Source organism: Pongo pygmaeus, chromosome 15 (genome assembly GCF_028885625.2).
Source record: "Pongo pygmaeus isolate AG05252 chromosome 15, NHGRI_mPonPyg2-v2.0_pri, whole genome shotgun sequence".
Taxonomy (NCBI): Eukaryota; Metazoa; Chordata; class Mammalia; order Primates; family Hominidae; genus Pongo; species Pongo pygmaeus.
In genome coordinates this window covers 20,740,906-20,763,705 of record NC_072388.2, presented here as the reverse complement: position 1 = coordinate 20,763,705, position 22,800 = coordinate 20,740,906, and the positions used below count along the sequence as shown (strand labels likewise).

The 22,800-nt window shown below is 46.5% G+C and overlaps 1 protein-coding gene across 2 annotated transcripts; it reads right to left on the bottom strand.

Moving 5' to 3' along the window:
• ABHD4 (abhydrolase domain containing 4, N-acyl phospholipase B) lies at positions 1–22,715 on the bottom strand. 2 transcript variants are annotated; one of them, XM_054448805.2, is made up of 7 exons: positions 13,976–14,092; positions 10,584–10,672; positions 8,592–8,964; positions 8,275–8,429; positions 5,838–5,949; positions 2,459–2,645; positions 1–1,501 (listed from the first exon to the last, which is right to left on the bottom strand). In XM_054448805.2, exons 1-7 carry the CDS (start codon positions 13,996–13,998, stop codon positions 1,412–1,414), a joined length of 1,029 nt encoding a protein of 342 aa, XP_054304780.1. In that variant the 5' UTR covers positions 13,999–14,092; the 3' UTR covers positions 1–1,411. The 2 variants fall into 2 exon arrangements, with proteins under 2 accessions (XP_054304780.1, XP_063507505.1); XM_063651435.1 differs by lacking the exon at positions 13,976–14,092 and adding an exon at positions 22,592–22,715 and having other exon boundaries at positions 1–2,645.
• Between the last annotated feature and the right edge of the window lie 85 nt (positions 22,716–22,800).

Below are 22,800 nucleotides of genomic sequence, written 5' to 3'. Positions count from 1 at the left end.
TAATTTTTACTAATTTCTTTATTAATATAGAAAAGGAGCCCAGGGCAGCTGGACCAGTAGTACAAAGCACCAGGAGTTAATACCATTCTGGTGAAAAGGTTGGTTTTACAAAAGTGAAGGAGCAGGCAGGAGCCGCCGGGTTCTGAGGCCAGGCCCAGCCTACTGCTCAGAACCCCTGAAACGGCTCCCTGGGAGAGAGCTGACAGATGGGTCAGGGGTGGATTAAGCTGGAAACCACGGGGACAGATGGCAGGGATAGAGGGTCATGCAGTGGGAACCACCCAGTGGCTGATAAGGATAGGGAACTTGTGGCTGGAGGCTCCCCATTGGGCCATGGGCAGGGGCTTGCAGATGGCCTCAGCTCTGGGGGCAGGTAGAGAAACTGCAGAGACCGATGGGCATGGAGAACCCAGACATGGCCCTGGGGCTGAAGGGCCTTTCCACCCTCTCTTCACCAGGAGCCACCTTTGCGCTATACTACATATGGGGCTTCAGGGCCCAAGGCACAGGGGAGGCTCAGAGGCCTCCAGTTGGGAGGAAGATGGGGCAAGGAAGGAAGCACTTGAGTGTCCCTAGCTTAGGCAGCCAGGGATGAGACACAGGCAGGACAACAACACCCCCGCATAGTGGGGCTAGAATGTGGGGCAGGGATGGGCTTATCCTCGGCCAGTGACTAGGACCAGCCCCATGGCAATGGTGCCTGTCTCCAACCTTAGCAAATCAAGTGTGCAACAAGCACAGGGTGTCGGCAGACCTGGGCTCTAGCCTTACAAGCTCTGCCAGAACTCGAATCACACAGAGCTGTGTCACCATGGTCCAGCCATGTCCTGCCTTGGCCTGTTTCCTCCTCTGTCAATGAGGGCTTTGAATAAGACCTTCTAGGTCATGAAAAGGACTCTGCAGGTGAAGGGAACTCCAGGACCTGTTCTTGGCAGTTAACCAGACCCTGGATGGAACTGGTATGGGATGGGGTGAAGTGGGGGATGGAGGAGGAAGGTGTTCTTGCATGGAACCTATCCCCACAAACACTGCAGAGCGAGGAAAGGCCACTGGAAGCCCTTCTTTGCCCAGAGGAAGAAAGGCCGCAGAGAGAGTGATTGTGGCTTGGTGCAATCCCTTCACATCCTCCACCATCTGGGTAACACTTGGCAAGGAGTGGATGGGTGGCATTGTGCAACCCTTTATGTTCTTCCCCGGGGGTGGCACTCAAGGCCTCTTGTGGCTTCTGCCTTCAGCCTTCAGTGTGGGGTCAAGAGTGTTCTTTTCACTGTCGTCCTGTTCTGGGAACAGCACAAGACTCTGCCTGGCTGGCACATGTTAGTTGGTGAGGAAAGGACAGAGTGGGTGAGTAAGCAGACAGGGAGGCAAGAGTGACTCTCTGGCTTTCTCCTCTTCCTCTTCAGAGAGCAGCTCAATCAACTGAGTCGCAGATCTCCTCCACCACAGCATTGAAGACGTGTGGCTGGTCAGCATAGACATGGTGAGAGGCACCCTTAATCTCCTGTGGAGAGAGGACCCGCAGGGGCGGGATGGCCCTTTATTCCTGGTGCTGGCAAGCCTTCACACTATTTCTTTTCCCCTTAGACTTGCTTGCCTGCCACCCATGAGCTCTTATCAGAAATAATGCTCCACCTTTCTCGCTTGGATCTTGGTATTTTCCTTTGACAGCCAATGCTTTCCCATTCTACTTATTTGATGAACATTCACTATGTCTTTCCTTCCATGTTAGCCCTACCACTGATCTGCTCATTTAATCCAAAGGTCCAGTAAACCTGGGCCCATGGTTGGCACCCAGCCTCATTAAGCACACTCATTGGCACATGGCGGAGAGGGGTAAGAAAAAAGGGGAGGAGGTGTGGTGAGGAGGCTTCATGGCAGCCTCTACTATTCACTCTAGTGCCCATGGCTCTGGTTTTGGGGTAGAAACTACATGGGGGCTGGAGTAGCAGCAGGTACCTGGCTGCTAGACAAGAACCAGCCTTTTAGCTGAACTGGGCTAAAAGTAGGAAGCCCCTAATGAAGATATTACAATACCAGCACTTTGGGAGGCCAAGGTGGGCGGATCACCTGAGGTTGGGAGTTCGAGACCAGCCTGACCAACATGGAGAAACCTCGTCTCTACTAAAAATACAAAATTAGCTGGCCGTGGTGGCGCATGCCTATAATCCCAGCTACTCGGGAGGCTGAGGCAGGAGAATCGCTTGAACCCGGGAGGCGGAGGTTGCAGTGAGCTGAGATTGCACCATTGCACTCCAGCCTGGGCAACAAAAGCGAGACTCCATCTCAAAAAAAAAAGAAAAAAAAAGATATTACAAAGAGAGTTTCCAAACTTCTCAAATCTACTGCTCTACCTCAGTCTGTCCATTCCTCTTTCTCCTTGATCACCCTTCTCTACCCCAAGGCTGAGAGGTGATTGGCTCTCAGTCATCATTTCTACTCCTTGGGTGGTGCAACATACCATGTCTCGGACATAGGAATCCGGCCGCTGCATCTTCACCTTCTTTCCCGTACTGGTATCTATCCAGGTGTCAGACCCGTAGATCATGGTGATGGGCACATCTTTTCGAATCAAGTGAATTCGCTCCAGCATAGGGCGCCGGGCCCAGCCAAAGGACTCCATCATGGCTTTGAATGCCGTCTCACCACTGTCAAAAGCAAAACAGCAATAAACTTCACAGCGCAATATGTCAACTTGTTGGTCTCTTCAGAGACTGAGGCAGAATCTTAGTCATCTTTGTATTCCTGTCAAAGCCCCACACTGGGCTCATTAAATATTGGTAAGATTAGGGGATGACCAAAATTCCAGAGGCCTCCCATCACAGAAGAGTTCGGAGGAACACTTGTGAAAAACCCCACGGCAGTACGAACTGTCCAAGAATCTGAGAATGAAATGGGTTATTATTGACTCAACAAATATACTCTGTCATGCCCTGGACTGGGAAAGGGGACATATGAACAAGAAAGGCAGGGTGCTGTCCCTCCTGGAGCTCACACACTTTAGCTCATGTGTTAGGGAGGTAGGCATTAAGTAACTAATCATATGATTCATTGTTATTTAATTTAAAATTTCTTGGGCTGGGCACAGTGGCTCACACCTGTAATCCCAGCACTTTGGGAGGCCGAGGCGGGCGGATCATTTGAGGTCAGGGGTTTAAGACCAGCCTGGCCAACATGGTGAGACCCTGTCTCTACTAAAAATACAAAAATTAGTGGGGCGTGGTGGTGCGCTTCTGTAATCCCAGCTACTCAGGAGGCTGAGGCAGGAGAATTGCTTGAGCCTGGGAGACAGAGGTTGCAGTGAGCCAAGATCACGCCACTGCACTCTAGCCTGGGCGACAGAGTGAGACTCTGTCTCGAAATAACAAACAAACAGCCGGGCACGGAGGCTTATGCCTATAATCCCCACACTTTGGGAGGCCGAGGCGGGCAGATCACCTGAGGTCGGGAGTTCGAGACCAGCCTGGCCAACATGGTGAAACCCATCTCTACTAAAAATACAAAATTAGCCAGGCATGGTGGCGCATGCCAGCAATCCCAGCTACTTGGGAGGCTGAGGCAGGAGAATCGCTTGAACCTGGGAGGCAGAGGTTGCAGTGAGCCGAGATCGTGCCATTGCACTCCAGCCTGGGCAATGAGCAAAACTCCATCTCAAAAACAAACAAACAAACAAACAAAAAACAACAACTTAAAATTTCCCAAGAAGGATGAAAAGGTGGTTGAGTGCTATGAAAACACAGCCTGGGGATTTAGCCTGTTGGGGGTCTAGAGACATGGTCAGAAGTTCATCTGAGGTGAATGCTTAAAAGTGAGTACTATAGTAGTAAAAAGGGCTTCCTGAGAAGACTCCGGAATTAAAAATCAGTCTTCCAAGGGCTGGGGGAGCAGCAGTTTCTGTTAAGCAAGAAACAACAAATGCCAATGTAATCTATTTCACTCCTCGGTCATTTGCTCAGGTAGAATGAATTGAGGCTGTAATACGAGGCGTCCACAAGGCTGGGGCAGAGCCAGCTTTCTGGGCTGGTCTGCAGCTTCTGCTAGAGATAGGGCAGGTTGGGGACACTGCTGCCTCCTAGGCTTGGCCTGTTTAGTACCATCAGATCTCCATTCTCTTTTACATGTACAGATGAATGGGAACCTGAGTTCTGCCCAGGCCATCAGAAATAGATAATTTTTCCTTAAGATATTGCAGCATGGCAGAAAAAGCATGGAATTTGGAGTCAAATGAATTCAAATCCTCAGCTGTGTTTTCTTAGCAAGTCATGTAACCAGAATATACTTTAATTTCCTCATCTATAGAGTATTATACCTACTTCATTAGGACATCATTAGGAAAATAAAAATATATACAAAGCCCCTAAGTTTAGGTGAGGTGAAGCAGATACCCTCAAACATGTTGGTGAAATTTCATGTTTTCCAAGGAAATGATAACAGTTACCATGAGCTTGTCAGGGTTACAAAGTCAAAAAACTCAGGGAGTTACAAAATTGAGTGATGGTGTTTGGGGGTGAGGGAGCTGGTTGTCATTCATGTCACCTTTGCTTCCTCTGGGACGCGAATGAGTTATAAACTTAAATACTCTGTGGCTTAGGTTGGGAGGACATTGTACAGAACTAGGTCTGGGATGGGGAAAGTTCTGGGGAAAGGGCTAGGGCTGGGCCTGTGGGGCCTCAGGTGGGTATGAGACGGGCACTGAGCCCATGGGGGCTGAGAGAAGGGCCAAGGGCAGGAAGACAGGGGAACCTGATTTGACTGCTGAGCTGGGAGTTTTTATACTACTGTTTGATCAGGGTTCTTCAATTAGCTGAGCTCATGTGGAATGCTGGACAGACAGCTCACACACTGCCCAACAGCTGTCAGGGTTTGAGGTTAATGTTCAGACAGTAGTGCTGGAATGCAAATCTCTGCCTTTCTCATGGCTTTGGGCTCCCAACAAGTGACTTAGACAGCCCTAGAAAGGAGTAGGGCAGTAAGCTTGCCTTTGCTGAGATACCTCCCAGCAGCTTGGGGTGTCACCAACATGGCCTCGTGGTATCAGCCAGTCACAGGGCACTTCCACATAAGAGGATCACCTCCCTGACTGCCCTGCCATCTACGTTGCCCAAACTGCAGGTAGGTAGGCTTGCGGGGCCCACTGTGTAAATAAGGAGCCCCAGATAGGAACTTTTCAAAGTTCTCGGGACACCCCCAAATCTCCCAAAGATGCAAATAAATTTCTGTCTCAATGATAAGGCATTTCAAATGCACATAATGATATTTTAAAACGCATGCTCTTTCATTGAGAAATTCTATTTGTAGTAATGTGTTCAACAGATACAGTCACATGTGTGTACAAAGGAATATGTACATGGAGGCCCTCTGAAGAAATGGCACATGTGCTATTTTAGACTGGAAATAATAAGGAAATGTAGGGACTACAGGCCCGGGACAGGAGAAGACTTCCTTTCCTTTTGAAAAATATCATGTTTTTGCTAATTATTTTTGACCAAAAAAAGAAAAAAAAAATACCATGTTTGTATCACTTTTTCAGTTAAAAAAATCTTTTAAAATATTAATATTTTCCAGACTGTTGCTCATCAGGCCAATTGCACACCTGTAGGGAACAGGGACGGCCTTCCTCTAGAGATGGGCAGCATGTTTAATTAATCTATTATCTTCTGTATTCCTTTGTGTCTATCCCTGGGGAACTCTCTGGAAATGATCAGGCTTGCTAGTGCCTGTGTTTCCCTAACTGAGTCAGGGCTTTGTTGAAGAAGAAATAAAGCCCAGAACTCCAGCAGCTAAGAGTTTTATCTCCTAACAACTGTCTGCCCCAAGCTGGCCTGGGGAGAGGCCCTCACCTGGGATTCTGTGCGTTGCAGTGATAGATATACTCTGATATGGTATCATCTTCAAAGAAGTCTGCAAACTTGCGTTTGAAGTCCGGCCGGAATCGCTGCACCAGGCCAGGCCCTGGGAGGGGATAGAAAAACACAGAGAGGTCAGTTTGGGAGATGGGGCAGGGAAGACTCCTGCCTGTGTATGTTTTAAGAACTTTAACCAAATCTTATTTCTCCTAAGGGTTTGTTTGCTTTATTCATTTAACACTACAGAGGCAGAAAGCGTGCAGGAATCTACTGGGAAGGTCCAGGTGACTTCAAATCACAAAGTCAGCTCATTACCAAATAATTTAGAGACAGTCTAACAACACTGAGGAGCCAGGTTATTTTCAGCTCGATGAAGCCCTGAGATCTTTCCCTGCAAGAATCACAAGTCCTCCCCATCAGAATCCATGGCTGAGATGCTCTTCTCTTACAGCCTGAGCTATGTTCTCTTTCTCCCAGATACCCTTATAGCCTTTTAATCTTCTGATGGTAGCAGATGGAACTAGACCACCTCCCGAGAGCGCTCTCATTTTCAGGCCTGTATTAGAATATGTGGAGTGGTGAACTAAACACAATCGTGTCTCAGACTCAGGGCACTGTTTTACAACAATCTGTTCGTTTCACCTCATTATGGTATACATACATGCAACAACAGACTGTAAAAATGAGGTCTACTGATCGACTTCTGATCCCTGATCTCTCTCTTTCTTCTCTCTGTTTAGGAGAAGCAAGAGGGAGGTAAGAAGGGGCTGGGTTAGGGGTGCCATGAGGATCTGCACGGGCCTGGCCCTCCCTCCTGCATAGTCCTTCATGGCTGCTGGCCAACTTCCCCAACCATGATAGCTCTGATGCTCCTGCATGAGCCTGGCCAGAGGTGAGAAGAGGGGAGAGTAGCTCGAGCAGACTTTCTTTTTGGCAAAGGACTATAGACTCTATTGGAGACCACGGTGCTGGGAGCCTCTGCCCACTTACTCTCCTTTGGCACCCGTGTCTTGGTATCCTTCCTCTCTCTCAGAACTCCTAAACTCCTATCTTCTAATCAAATGCTTTTTTTCTTTATCTGAAATCATTCCGTTTTTCTTGAAGGACCTAGAGAGATAACTCTTACTTGGCCATCAGCAATTAACTCATAATAATTGGCGATTGAATATTACTATGTAAGCACAACCATCAGTACAAGACAGACATCACCAATCTTTTCCATAAAGGAATCTGCTTTTCACTTCATGAGTAAAAAGCTCCCCAGTGGAGAAGGGTGCTGGCAGTGTGAGGTCAGAAGGCTGGAGATATTGATACTATTCATTATGGCTAGCTCTCCATGGTCCTCCACCTCCTTTTCTCCCTTTTACCCACAGAATTTGCTGACAGCTACCAAGTGCTAGGCAACACAGAGCAGGTGAAGATGTGGTGCTTGCCTGGACAAGTGCATGGTTCAGAGGGGCTTGCCTGCCACTGTGGGTTATGTTGGAGGCTTTGGTTCTGACCTCTCCCTGCTGCAGGTGTTGGGTGAACCACAGGGATGGGATCCAGTGGTTACTGGGCATGAATCACCAGCAGGTTTTCATAAAATTTCACACACATTGGGTGTGATGGCTCATGCTTGTAATCCCAGCACTTTGGGAGGCTGATGCAGATGGATCGCTAGAGGCCAGGAGTTCAAGACCAGCCTAGCCAACATGGTGAAACCCCGTCTCTACTGAAAATACAAAAATTAGCCAGGTGTGGTGGGGTACACCTGCAGTCCCAGCTACTCAGGAGGCTCAGGCAGGGGAATGGCTTGAACCCGGGAGGCAGAGGTTGCAGTGAGCTGAGATCACATCACTGCACATCAGCCTGGGAGACACAGTGAGACTCTGGTAGCTATTCTGCTCCACCTGTTCCTGGCATAGGAAAAGCTTTTCCCATGCCGATGAAGGGAAAAAATACAAAAAACAAAAAACAGGCCAGGCATGGTGGCTCACGCCTGTAATCCTAGCACTTTGGGAGGCCGAGGCGGGTGGATCACAAGGTCAGATCGAGACCAGCCTGGTTAACACGATGAAACCCTGTCTCTACTAAAAATACAAAAAATTAGCCGGGCATGGTGGCGGGTGCCTGTAGTCCCAGTTACTCGGGAGGCTGAGGCAGGAGAAGAGCATGAACCTGGGAGGAGGAGCTTGCAGTGAGCCGAGATCGTGCCACTGCACTCCAGCCTGGGCAACAGAGCGAGACTCCATCTCAAAAAAACAAAACAAAACAAAACAAAAAATCCAAAAACCTTCTCAAACCTTGAACAAAGTGATATGGTTCAGATTAACAGCTTTAAATAACAAGGCTAGGCCCATTTCCACTTTTTAGGAATAAGCGGGAAAGACACTGTGGGCCTTCTAGAACATTATAGCCTTCCTTTAAGGAGATGCTACAGGCTACTCACCCCAGGGCCCAGCTACTCGAAGAACAGCCAATGGATTGGAACGTCCTAGGACAGATGCAACAGCTTTGACCCAGGTTGGGGGTGCACGGATCTCACTGGGGTTAGTTGGTCGGAGGGGAAAGCCCCATGGGTCCACCAGGATGAGGTGTTTAACTCTATGTTAAAGGCGGAAAGAGGAGAAGACACATTATATTCTCTGGTAGTTGCCATAGCCCCTTAAATCGCCTGGGAATGAGAGAAGTTTGGAAATGAATACTGGAAAGTTCCCAGTAAGGCCAGGAATTAGGTCACAAGGGATGGAGGCATCTCCTTATTACCTATCAGGGTACTTGATTGAGTAAGAAGTGGCCAGGAATCCTCCCAAACTGTGCCCCAGGAGGATCATGCTGGGGATCCCCATGGTCTCCCGCCATGTCTCTATCGATGTCACAAACTCATCCTCAGCCCCCTCCGGGTCCCTTGGGAATGCTGGCCTTGAGCTTCGCCCAAAGCCAAGCAGATCGAAGGTGTGCAGTGTGCGGCGGGCACTCAGTGAGTCCATGTTGAGGATCCAGAGGCCCACACCGCCCCCAAAACCATGCACCATCACCAAGGGGGTGCGGTCCTTTTGCTCGGGGCTCACAGTCACCGTCCAGATCTTATTCTGGTTTGGGAGGGATACATATCTAGCCAGGAACTTATTCTGGAGACCTGGGGAGGAAAGAATCCCATGGTAAGTCAATAAGTGTTTCCTGACGGCATCAACGTTTTGCCTGGACTACCACTCTTCACATTCTCTCCATTCCCCAACCCTCCCCAGCTTCCCTCAGCTCCTTCCTCTCACAACCTTCTGACCACTGAAAACAACTCTCTCCTTAACCAAACTTTAGGCAAGCCCTTCTGAGCCCTCTTATTGACCAGGCTTTGACCTTGGCCCCTGGCCTGTCTTCCAAATGTCAAGCTCAGTCTTAGCAAGAATCCTGCTAAGTCAGGATGAGTAAGTCATACTACGTCAGTTAGTAAGAATTCCTTCATATCTGATCAAGTTCCTCATCCCTCACCTTTGACCTTCCTTCAGCAATGATCCTGTTAAACTGGTTTGAAAAGAACTCCCTTTATCTTTGATATCTCCTCAGTAATTTTCTATCCACTGACCCCCCTCACCCTGCTGCTTGGTTATAAATCCCCAGTAGCCCTTACTGTATTCAAGAGTTGAGCCTGATCCCTCTTCCCTATTGCAATAGTCTTGAATGATCTTTACCGATTTAATCTGTCAGAATCACTTTTTCTTTAACACTACACACTCTAAAGAATTCAACTCCAATCACATTTATAGACCATGTAGTCTGTACATAATAAGCGGGACCGTCTTATCCCTTGAAACAGTGTGTCCAGCTCCCTTTAGGCCCAGGTGGCAGTGACACCACCAACCCCCCCAGAGCTCTTGCATCCATTGCTCTTGAACCTGTGTGTGCTTGGGGCTTGATGGCTGGACAGAACTGTGGTCCAGCCAGTTGGAGGGAGTGATGGGTGTGGACTGAGCCTCGGGTGAGAGACTGAGGTGGGGCAGTGCTTGTTCTGCTGGTGTGACAGCAGTCTCCCGGGAAGAGCTGCCTGGGTGAAGCAGCCTGGATCCTGGACAGAGGCCTGAGAGCTCTGGCTGCAGTTTGTCTGCACTTACTCGGGCCCAGAAGAGAAAGGGTAGCTATGGCTGGGACAGTAGGGGTGTGGTGAAGATCATATGGGAAATATGGGAAGAAGTGGCTTAAGGGGCTTGTTTGAGTGAGTGCTGCTGCTGCTAGTGGGATGCCCTGCTGCAATATAACCGTGCCGATGACAGCTGGTCTGCAAATCACGAACTACTGTGGTAACCAGATAGGTGGGGGGCCAAAATCAGGTAGAACGCAGGAATAGTAATATCAGAGAATGCAAGATTACTGGCCGAGGGTCTGCAGGTGGTAAATCTAAGAAGTACTTGTGTGGTGAGAAGACAGAAGGAGAGGAGGAAGAGAGAAATGGGGGAGAAGGAAGGAGGAAGGGGACAATGTACGTGTTTGTGTGTTAGCCGGCACTGGCATAGGGTTTAAGGTGAAGTTGCAGGAAGTGGCAGGAACTATCCACATGGCTAGGGAGATGGTGAGGAAGCACTATCATCGGATATGGTGCCGTCTGTATGCACCTCTTCCCTCACACAACTGATATCCTTTCCTCCCACCCCGTACACACTGTTAATTAGGAATCAGTGGGCCCAATGTAGCAGGCTCTGGGAAGATCCTGAATCCTTCTTGGGCCCCATGAGGGAGGTGGGACAAGCTGTCCATTCTACTTACACTGGAGGATCCTGGCTTCCACATTCTTCAGCTGAGACATGGAAGTGGGGCGCCACGTGGGCAGCCAGCTACTCAGCCAGCCTTGAGGCCTGGGAGGAGGAGACAGAGACACTCATTGGTAACACTGGAAAGAAACACTGATGCTCTTAGCCTTGCTGAGAGTTACAAAAGAGTACTCGGGAAGCAGGGTGTTTCCTAGCCTCAGGACACCTGCCCCTCATGGCAGGCAGCAGTTCCCTAGCTGCCTGATAGACTGTTTCTTTTGGGTAAATGGGTATTAACAACATGCCCCTTGTTTCAATAGATATTCAGAACATCTTGTATATAATACTTTAGAGTTTACAAAGCTCTGTCACATTTATTATCTCACTTAAGCTTTCTAATTTCTCTTTGTTACTGATTATCATAATTTATGTTCAAGGAGATTAAAGGGAGAGGCATCTTTTAACTAATGTTTCAGTTATCCTTTGCTGTCCCCAGTACTAGCTGTTCCTCAACAGTAGGACAAATTCCCGTGCCATCTGCCCTACTGGCAGGGCACTGGTTGGTGTTTATGTGCGCCCTCTTCCAAGCCCCTAGAAGTGTGGAATACTGTGTTGTGCCTAACTGATCTCTCAGGTAATCAATCAGTCCAACCCATGGAGATGGGGTAGGCAGGGAGAAGGAGGTGAGAGACCTGGATTCAAGTTCTGTTATGGTTCACTGACAGGACACAGGCTCCCTCTGGTCTTGTTTTCTAGATTGTAAAATGAGTAGAAAGCTCACCTATGTCCTCACCTCTCATGACATGCGGTAACACCGATAACTCATCCTGTTTTCTCCTTCACACCCAGGGACCTTAAGTCATTGCAAGGTAGAGGTTAAAAGCACCAGCTTTGGAATTACACACACACACACACACACACCTGCTGGACCTGAATCATAGTGTTATCACTGATGAGCAGAATGGTTTTGGCCCATTAAATAACCTGTCTTTGAGCATCTGTATATGTAAGGACACTTGTAAGATGCCCAGTACAAATGAGATGCTCAATGAATGACAGTTTGTATTATTCCTTGTTAACCCCATATGATATTTCTCTTTTCTTGAACTCTGCCTGAGTTACAGGACAGATATCTACAGCTATAGGAAGGGCCTGTGAACACTGGCATATTCAAGGTAGGGCACTCTAAGGGGGAGTGAGGGGAACCATTACCAAATCCCCTTGGCACACACTGGGCATCCTGATACATCATTTGAAGCACCGAATTTTAGATTAGGGTGTTTCCTTAGGAATCATCCAGACTAGCCTCTGTATTTTATAGATGAGCAAACTGATGCCCAAAGAGGTCATACAAGTTAGAAAAAAGAACCAGAACTAGAATCCCTTATCTCAAATCCAGGTTTCTCTCCCTGAACCTTCCAGCCTCAGCTTTTCAAGGTCATATACAAATATTCACAGAACATAACCACATTTTTACATTTATGTCTGTTTTCTCAAGGGAGGTGTGATCTAAACACTGAAGGCCAGAGTTCCAATTTTAGCACTGTCACTTACCAGCAATGTGACTATGGGCACATTATTTAGCTTTTCTGTGTCAGAGCTTCCTCATCTTTAAAAGGGAGGTAATAATATCTACCTCATAGGGTTGCTATAAAGATTAAATGTGTTAATGCATCTAAAGCACATAGAATAATGCCTAGCACAAACTCCCAATAAACTTTCTTTCCCCCCAGCTAAATCATAGGTTGTCTACATTCCCAGTGTTTTGCAAGTAGCAACTCTCAGTGGATGTTTGAAGTTTGAAAGAAAAACTGGGATTGCAGCTGGGAGTGATACATCAATGGTTTTAGCCAGATGAGAGTTGTCAATATCAATCGATCTAATCCTAGGGAGACTCAGAATCCTTTTAATATTCTACTGGAATTCCTTGTAGGCTTGAAGCACGGGGACCAAGACCACAGGATTTTGCCAGCCTTAAGAGACAAATTTTCTCTCTAAATCACAGACTGGGACAAGTCAGATCATAACACCTGGATCCCACATTGTCCTGTTACTGTACAAACCAGAGTTCAGGAGGAATGCTACCCAAGGAACAGCATCATGGACTGCTCAGCAGAGAGTCCTTGGTGGGAGAATTACTTTGCTTTCCTTCTTCACCAAAAATGTTACAAGTAAAGCACTGGAAATGGTGCCTGGCACACTGTATATGTGCTCAAAACTATGGTGGAGGTAAGGGCTGGGGTGGGAAACTGAGGCAAGGAGCAGAAAAGACATTTAGCCATGAACTTAACCTGGCTAGGACGGTCTCTGTCAACTTGATGGGGGTGAAGCAAAGGGGTTCTGTGCTGGGAGAGAATCCTGTTCTAGACCTCTGTGATCTTGGGCAAGTCTCCTAATTTCTGTGGACACCAGCTTCTTCATTTTTAAAAAGGAGCTGAACTACCTGCATGTCCTCCAGCTCTAATATTCTGCCTCCCTAAGTCCTTTAAAGCATTGCAAATTTCCTCTTGGAAAAGTCATCTTAGAAAGTAAAACATTCCCCTGGACATTTCTTTCAAGCCCAGCAAGCTATTAATTATGGTCATAAAGTTTATTAGTTTCCCGGACTTCCAGTTCTACAGGTCTGAAAAATCTGGGTCCAAGAAAGGCCCAGTTCTGGTGAAACCAAGGCTCAGCTGGGAGCTGAGTCATTCTTCTCGTAGCAACTTTTTCTTACTCCTATCGGATTGCGAACTGCTAGTCACACCACCTACAGGTGGTGTCCCAAACCTGATGCCCTTGAAAGAGTAGTAGCAAATTCCAATAGCTCTAAATCGGAAACCATTGCATTAAAGATGTTATGATTATTAAAAGCATTATCAACTAGGATCTCATGCGGCTACGTGTCTCGGTGGGAGACAGCTAAAGAAACTTGCAAGCCCGTTGTTCCACACCAATTTCAGCGCGGTGGAGACTTCTCCAGTCTTTCCACACCTTCTCTTTGCCGGGCAGAGGGAGGAGGCTCTCTCCATCCCCACGACTGCCGTTCTGGGGCAAGTCGAGACGAGCACGCCTGGCTGCTACCTCCGCACCCGCGTCCCACAAGCTTGCTTTCGGGGATCTCACATATCAACATGGAATCTCTCCAGAGGCCAGAGGAGAATGAGGGGCACTCGCGAGGACTAAGGTAGAAAGCCAGGATCCCCGGACTGCGGGCGAGCGCGTCTCCCATGGCTCCCCAGGCTCAGCCGCTGCCTCTTCTGGGCAAATGCAAAGCAAGCAACGCACCCACCCCCCGCCCTCCCCGGAGGCCGACCTGGAAAAGGAAGGGCGGGAAGGTGTCTACAACTGTTCCTCAGCCACAGACAGTCCCAGGATCATGGCCCAGAGAGAGAGAGAGAAAGAGAGAAAGGGACAGGATTAACTCACTGCTGCTCCAGATCATCGTCCATAGTAAACAAGCCTTGCCAGGTCCTGGCGAGCCCGCCCAGCGCCTGACGCCAGCACCAGCTGACCCGGGAGGCCGCGGGGAACAAGGGGGCGTGGCTGCGCAGGGGGCGGGGCTCGCGGAGGGGGCGGGCGGCTGGTGGGACTCTCAAACTCTACAACTTGGTTTGAGGTAGTGGGGCCCTTACTATGTTTTCAATCACTGGCATGTGTCCCGGCAGAGATGTCTCTGACGGTCTCAGAATAGGACAGTAATCCTGGTCACACATTTGGGGGAGTCCTTGCAGAAGCTCCAACAGCCCTCCGTTCTCTCATAACTAAAAAGTGGTAGAACTACGCCTGCACGCTCGCACCCACTCTTTGGGCTTCCTATTATAACTGTGTCCTCCTGAAATAGACCGTTGTTAATGTTCCTTCTAATAAGAGGCTTAAATGTTTGTGGAGACAACACCATTGGTTGAATGCTCCTACAAAGGGCCTGGATGCCAGATTTCGAAACTAAAATACAGGACACCTAGTTAAATGTAAATTCCAGATTTAAATAAAGCAAATAATTTTTTAGAATAAATATGGGCCATGCAGTATTTGGGACATAAGTAGGCATCCTGTATTTTCTCTGGCAAACCTAAATCTATATGACATCTGCCAAAATGGGCATAGCTCTGCTCTGGAGTTGACTCTGACCCCAACCTATTTTCCAGGGAAAATATAGCTCAACTCCAGGTCACCCTCAGTTTGGAGGATAACAGTTGAAGGACTCACCGATAAGGCTAGGTCTGCTTTCGGTATGTAAGTGTGGGGACAGGGAGATAAGGCTGGCTTGGCCCAGAGGTCCTGAGTGCACTTCAGTTTGCTCAGCAGAGGAGCTAAATCTTGAGGCTGGCTGCTGAATTTGCTTGTACTGGTAAACAGGGCCTGACCTCCCTGGACCTGTCAGATTTCAGATCATCCCCTTAGCTAAAACCAGACTAGGGGTGGGGCGTGGTGGCTCAAGCCTGTAATCCCTGCACCTTGGGAGGCCAAGGTGGGTGGATCACTTGCAGTCAGTAGCTCGAGGCCAGCCTGGCCAACATGGTGAAAACCCATCTTTACTAAAAATACAAAAAATTAGCCGGGTGTGGTAGCAGGCACCTGTAATCCTAGCTACTGGGGAGGCTGCGGCAGGAGAATTGCTTGAACCCAGGAGGCGGAGGTTGCAGTGAGCCAAAATTGTGCCACTGCACTCCAGCCTGGGAGACAGAGTGAGACTCCATCTCAAAAAACAAAAACAAACAAGCAAACAGACAAAAAAAAAAGAAAAAAACAGACTGGGGAGTGGTGGAGGATGGGTGAGCGAATGCTGGTGCACAGGGGTTTATCAAAGCATTTTTCTTTAGCCTTCCTGCAGGACCCAGATGATTCTGAGATTTCTTCTTTGTAGCAACACAGTGTTAAGCTGATCATTACAAAGACTTAACGTTTAGGAGAACCAGCATTTATAGAGTTTAGGGGCTTAGGAATTTGCCAGATGTGGTACAAAGTAGTTCAACTAGCAGAGGACTTGTCTCTTTCATGCAAGCTTTTTTTTTTGAGACTGATTCTCACTGTCACCTAAGCTGGAATGCGGTGCCATGATCATGGCTCACTGCAGCCTTGAACTCCTGGGCTCAAGGGGTCCTCTTGCCTCAGCCTTCCAAGTAGCTAGGACTACACGTGCCCAGCTAATTTTTTTTTTTTTTGTAAAGATGGGGTCTTGTTATCTTGCCCAGGCTGGTTTCAAACTCCTTGGCTCAAGCTATCTTTCCGCCTTGGGCTCTCAAAGTGCTGGGATTACAGGGGTGAGCCAACAAACTTGGCTTCGTTCAATCTTTCAACAAAGCACAGTGGTTCTAAACTTCAGTATGCATAAGAATCATCTGGTGGATTTATTAGAAATTCAGATTTCTGGGCTGGGCATTGTGGCTCACGCCTGTAATCCCATCACTTTGGGAGGCCGAGGCAGATGGATCACGAGGTCATGAGTTTGAGACCAGCCTGGCCAAGATGGTGAAACCCCATCTCTAGTAAGAATACAAAAATTAGCCAGGTGTGGTGGTGTGTGCCTGTAATCCCAGCTACTCAGGAGGCTGAGGCAGGAGAATTGCTTGAACACGGGAGGAGGAGGTTGCAGTGAGCTGAGATCATGCCATTGCACTCCAGCCTAGGGGACAGAGCAAGACTCCATCTTGGAAAAAAAAAAATTCAGGTTTCTAGCGCCTACCCTCTGAGATTTGGATTCAGCTGGTTTGGCTTTATGCTAGAAAGCTGCATTTTTAGGAAGCACCGCAGATACTGGTGCTCCATGAGACTCACTGGTTAGTTAGAAGTATAGATTCTGGAGTCATGAAGCCTGGTTAAGTTCAGTATTTGCTTTGCCACTTATCCACTGTAAATCCTTGGCCAAGTTATTTAGCATCTCTTAATTTCTTCCTCTGGTTTGTATCTTGTGAGAACTAACCAAGATAATTCAAATAAACATGTGGTACACTTATTTGTGCTACGAATATTACTTATTTTTGTTGTTGCTATTATTCAAAGCCAAGAATTATGTTGAGCACTAAAAATACAATTATCCAGCCTGGGCATCATAGCAAGACTCTGTCTCTACAAAAATGAAAAAAATTAGCTGGGCACGGCAGTGCACACCAATAGTAACAGCTACTCGGAAGGGTGAGGCAGGAGGATCACTTGAGTCTAGGAGTTAGAGGTTACAGTGAGCTATAATCCCACCACTGCACTCCAGCCTGGGTGAGAGTCAGACTCTTTCTCTAAAAAAAGAAAAAATAAATAAAAGCAATTATCAAAAGGAAATAAATAACCTGCTCTAGTGGTAAACACAGATTTTCTATCTGTTGCTACCCTAGGCTGTTCTTGGCTTTGCAGAGCTGATAACTTTGTATTCAGAGCTCAGCTCAAACTTCCCCTCATCTGAAGCATTTCTTGACCACAGGATCTAAAGAGAGCCCCCCATCACTCTGTCACATTGCCCTATTTTTATTTTCTTCATAACACATAACATTATCTGAAATTATCTTGCATTGCTTTTACTCATTTATTATCAGTTTCCCTCCACTAGAGACTAAATTTCCTGGGGGACCCTCTCTGTCTTGTTATCTGCTGTGCTCCCAACACCTAGAACAAGGTGTGGCAGAGTAGGCACTCAATATTTGTTGGGTAAATGAAGACAAGTCTAGTGAAGAGGCAGAAGCATAAACAATTACCTATGAAACAATATGCTAAGTGTCAAAGGCTTTGGGAGCTACATTCTAAATTGTACCAAATAGGAAATAGCCACATTCTAAATTGTACCAAATAGGAAATTCCATACTGTATCACTCCCAGACAGGACAATAAAATCTCCCACTTTTCTGAAAACCTGTAAGTTGTGAGATTTTTTGAGGCAAGGACGACTGCACATGAACTGGTATTAGATCTCTCTAGACCATTTCTCAGGAGGCAGTGCAGAGAAGTGTTTGTATTTTGTTTTCATGTGCGAAATCAGCTTTAAAGTAGAGGTTTCTTGGAAGTACGAAACTTGAATGGATGGAAAATGCCTTTAATAACCAAAGTTACTACAGTTTTTAACGTATCCCCAGTGCTGATATATCTCAGGATTAGGATGGATCTGCTAGAATTATACAGAGTAAAGAGGACTCTTGGAGCCTACTCTAGGCAGGCCTCTGGGGAGAAAATGTAAGTTATTTTTTTTCTCCTTATCATCAGGACAAAGCACACCATGAGCAAGTATGAGACTCCAACAAGTGTGGATGGAAATTAATTTGACAAATCTGAAACCATCTTTGCAAAATTATGACGGAGACAGTGAAAGAGATCTAACTTAACTGACTCCATCTCGCTTCTAACCAGGTTGTCCTCGTTCATTCCTGGGCATAGGCTGAACTAACTTTGGGAAAAACTTAGTTTATAGTTTGTGGTTTGTGACAGATAACAGCCCTTTCCCGGGGCTGACTTCCTTGTTGCCTGGAGACTAGATTGCCTTTGTAAGACTAACATTAGCCATAAGATTGGAAATCATGGTTTGGGAGTCATGCAGCTGGAGGCTACAAGATTCTGACCCTCCCTAGACTGCTCCTAAGATCAGTGCTTGAGATATTTGTCGGCCCCTGCACTTGATGGATCAGCTGGTACCACTCAGATTGATGAACTGGCTCATCTGATCTTGTAGCGCCCCCCACCCAGGAACTCAGTACAAGAAGACAGCTTTGACTCCTTATTATTTCCTCCCTGACCATCAGGACTCCTGGCTCACTGGCTTCCCCAACCAAGTTGTCCTTAAAAACTCTGATCCCTGAATGCTTGGGGAGACTGATTTGAGTAACAATAAAACTCCATTCTCCTGCACAGCTGGCTCTGTATGAATTACTCTTTCTCCATTCTAATCGCCCAGTCTTGATGAACCAGCTCTGTCTAGGCAGCGGGCAAGGTGAACTCCTTGGGAGGTTACAAACCCTCTTTCTATGACTGTAAGTCATCATTAAGTATTCCAAAAGTAGGTGGACATGATAAACTGATAGCTCAGGCCTGGCAGCTATAGATTATTCTTGTTTCAAATGGGTATCACTGACATTTGAATAAACTGTGAACAAGGTATATCTCTTTCATTGAACATAGAAATGAGTGGAATAGCTCATAAGTTGCTCTGTCCAATGACAGCCACTAGCCACAAGTGGCTACTTAGATTCAAATAAAAGCCAAATAAAATTTCCTTAGTCACACTATAACCAAGTATCCCCATTTTTCTAAGAGATAGTTTAATGATTTAAAAAAAAATCTCTCTTCTTTCCCCCCTTCTCCTCACTTCCTCCTTAGCTCTTTAGAAATGCAATTGTAGCCTTTTACCTCCTCTTTATCAGACACTCCCTATGAGGCAGGTTCATGTAACTATGTGCTTAGAAGCTCCAGAGAGGAACTCTCACCCACCGGGAGGTTGCCTTGAGAGGCAACAGTCTATCTACAACCCAGAGTATGCCTGCTACAAAGCTTTCTCTTACCTGGAGAGTTTTGGCCACTTTTACAACCCAGTCCTGCCCACAAAAGGCACCATCAGTCACCGTCCAGTAGATAAGCCACTGAAGGTAGTATGCAGACCCCCCAACCACTTGCTTCCTCCCCTGTGTGCCTTTCATGCCAGCATTCCATGCCTCATTTCAAAAGCACCCTCTTTCAGCTCCAAAAGTGAAACGGTACCCTTAAGGCAGAAAACTTGTACTTCCTCCCCTAAGGTAGCTTTGGAATAAAATATCATTTTCTTTATACCAGATCTCACTCTTGTAAAGTGGACTCTGCAAGCAGCGAGAGAGTGAACCTGCATTTGGGTTACAACACTAACTATAGTTTAAGTGCTCAATAGCCACATATGTCTAGCAGTTACTATACTGGGCAGTGCAGAGAGATTATCACAGAAAATTCTATTGCACAGTGTTGTTCAGGCACTGATGATGTCAGCCCCATGCTGTGGTGAGTGATCTGCTCTTGGAAAGGACAATATAGTGGACTCACTTTTGGGTGCCAGCAAGGAGGCAAAACTGAGGCTTCTGTTGAGACTTCCAAACAGCTAGGAGGGAGGGAAACCAGACAAAGGAGCTGAAAAGTTGTTTCACTTCATCAGAAACTGAAAGGATGAAGGGATATGGGTTCACTGAAGATATTTACTGCTTTACTAGGACTTGATCAGAAACTTGATACTTTAAAAATTTGACTTTGTGCTGTTTGCAAGTTGATTCTCCTTAAATTTTTATTTCTGAAAATAACCTGTTTTATCTGTTCTATTAGGAAACAAGGAGAGGGGGTTTTGGTCACACTGGGGCCAAAGTTTAGAAGGTAGAGATGATATATGCAATAGTAGTACACAGAAGCAAAGGGGGGAATCTTAAGGCAAAAGTGACAATGCAAGAGAAAGGAATTGGAAAAGACATTCTTATCCATGCGAGATTTCCTTTAGAAGAGTTATTGTCTACTCAAACTTTGGAGGATTTGTGTTTCTTTTGGTAAATAATGTGATTTCTTTTTGTAGAGAGATGTATGATGTAAAATCATGGACTTTGCCTTTAAGGGAACCCTCTTGCTCCTCCACTCTTCCATTGTTTTATGATATTGAGTATTTTAGTAATGAACCCCCTAAAGTATACTCTGACTTCAGTTTCAGCTTATAAATTAGATCTGCCCTTTAAGAGCCATTTGAGTTGCAGTCCCTCCAGTGCTATCTTTTGCATACCCAAATTATTGGGGGCGCTGTAGTTTGGCTAACTTTTAATCATTCAGAGAACTAGGAGAAGCAGACATGGTTAATTACTAGGATTAATGATAGTTAATAAGAGCAAACATTTACTGAACATTTATTGTCTGCCAAACACTATGCTAACAGCTTAATGCTTAACATTATCTCATTTAATCCTCACATAATTTCAATGAGCCAGGTATTATTATTTCCGTTTTATAGAAAAGGAAAATGAGACTCAGACTGAATAACTTGTTCCAGATTAGACAACTAGTAAACAGCAGAATCAAGGTTCAAACCTGGGATTGTCTGATTCTAGAGCTTGCACTCTTATCCACTACTCTGGACAAGAATTTTTAACTCTATTAATATTCTGATTTAAACTAATTGAAATCAACACTAGTGTTAGCAATTTCCTATTGACAGATCAGTTAAAAATGTTTCAATGATTATAGAATCATAAACCGAACAGAGAAGTAGGCCTTTTCTTGCTGTTTTAAGTAGTTCAGAAAAGCCCTAGTGTAGCATATTGGTGTGACTAGCAGGTCTCAGAAACAAATGCATTCAATAAGTGCATTTGATGTTTTTCATCTCTTCTTCTCTCCTGTGAGAGTTCCTGGGGGCGATCTTAATGATGATAGTTGACATGGATCAAAGGCAGACAAAACATAAGGGAGAAAATACTGGAAGGAGCCTGGCTGATGGAACAGAAACTCCCTGAAGAATCCACACCTGAATGATTAAAAAGCATCAGCCTAGCCTATAGAGTTTGAAGTTGAATATTCGTGAGGAAGCTACCCTCCTACTTGTTGATGAGGCAGAGAGAAAGGTTCAACTTGTCAGAGAAATTGATGCTTCCTGCCATATTATATTGAAATAGGAACCAGCTTGTTATCCACTCTTTTTTTTTTTTTTCCTTCTCAGCCAACATAGGTTTAGGCTGAACTTATGTTCATATAGCTGCACAAATCTCCACGGGTATGAATATAAATCTATGTATTCAAATAGACTGTAAAGATTTCTTAGGTTATTTCTCTTCTTTCTAGAACTTAAGGCTTTGATCACCACTGACAATACATTTGTTAGTTAATGCGTATAGTTTCCAGTCTAAAGGCAAATAAAAAGTGAAAAGGGGCCGGCGCAGTGGCTCACTCCTGTAATCCCAGCACTTTTGGAGGCTGAAGCAGGCAGATCACCTGAGGTCAGGAGTTCAAGACTAGCCTGGCCAACATGGCGAAACCCCATTTCTAGTAAAAATACAAAAATTAGCCGGGCGTAGTGGCAGGTGCCTGTAATCCCAGCTACTCGGGAGGCTGAGGCAGGAGAATGGTTTGAACCCAGGAGGTGGAGGTTGCAGTGAGCCGAGACGCACCATTCATTGCACTCCAGTCGGGGTGACAAGAGCAAAACTTCATCCCCCCCCCCCCAAAAAAAGTGAAAAGGTAGGAACGCTGTTGTTCACCTGCTGTTTTAGGAATTTTGCTCACGTACAGTTCAAATTATTAAGAAGCTGAAAATAAAGTACCTGGTCATGTGTGGAAAAACTTACAGCTAAAAGGTGAGATGAACTAGGTCTAGAAGGTCGGATTCACGTGAAATTAAAAGGGCAACGAAAGCCAGAACTTAGTTTTTAAAAAAAAGTTAAAACGGGCCGGGCGCAGTGGCTCATGCCTGTAATTCCAGCACTTTGGGAGGCCGAGGCGGGTGGATCACAAGGTCAGGAGTTCGGAACCAGCCTGGCTAACGTGAAACTCCGTCTCTACTGAAAACACAAAAATTAGCCGGGCGTGGGGGCGCGTGCCTGTAGTCCCAGCTACTAGGGAGGCGGAGGTTGCAGTGGGCCGAGATCGCGCCACTGCACTCCAGCCTGGGCGACAAAGCAAGGCTCCGTCTCAAAAAAAAAAAAAAAAAAAAAAAAAGTTAAAACCCTCAAAATAATCCCACTTGTTAAAATACAAAACCTGAAACCATTTCAGTTTCTTCTGCAAAATGAGTTAGACAGAGTAGGGTTGAACCAGGCATTGCTCTTTCGCGCCTTTCGACGCTGACATCCTGGGATATTACACCAGGTTCAAGATACCAGCTTGCGGAAAGAGAGCTGCTAAACTTGACCATATGCTTTTTGCACGATATTCGACCGCTATCCCTCCCTTCACCAGCTCTTTTAAGGCTGCAAATATATCTGATTCACGTGAGAGTCCCTACAAGTTAGTACAACGTCGGGCCCCAAGGAGGCGCCCAATAAATGTTGGCATTGCAGGGCCAGATCCCGAGTTCCAGTTCAGAACCCTGCGGAAGTCAGGCTTCCTCCCTGCCTCCCGCCCCTCACCACACCCACTCACTCTCCCAAGTCTAAACTGGGGCCTGCGCAGTGATCGGCCGCCGGGTCTCACTGCGGATGAACTTGACTTGTTCCAATGATCTGTGACAGACGTCTGCAGACAGCTCCCTTAACAGAATTAGGGTCAGGCTGGTATCAAACCCCAGGAACGCCAGGCATTGCCTCAAAGTAGATGCAAACCATTAAATCTTCCAGGACTCAGAAGGTCCA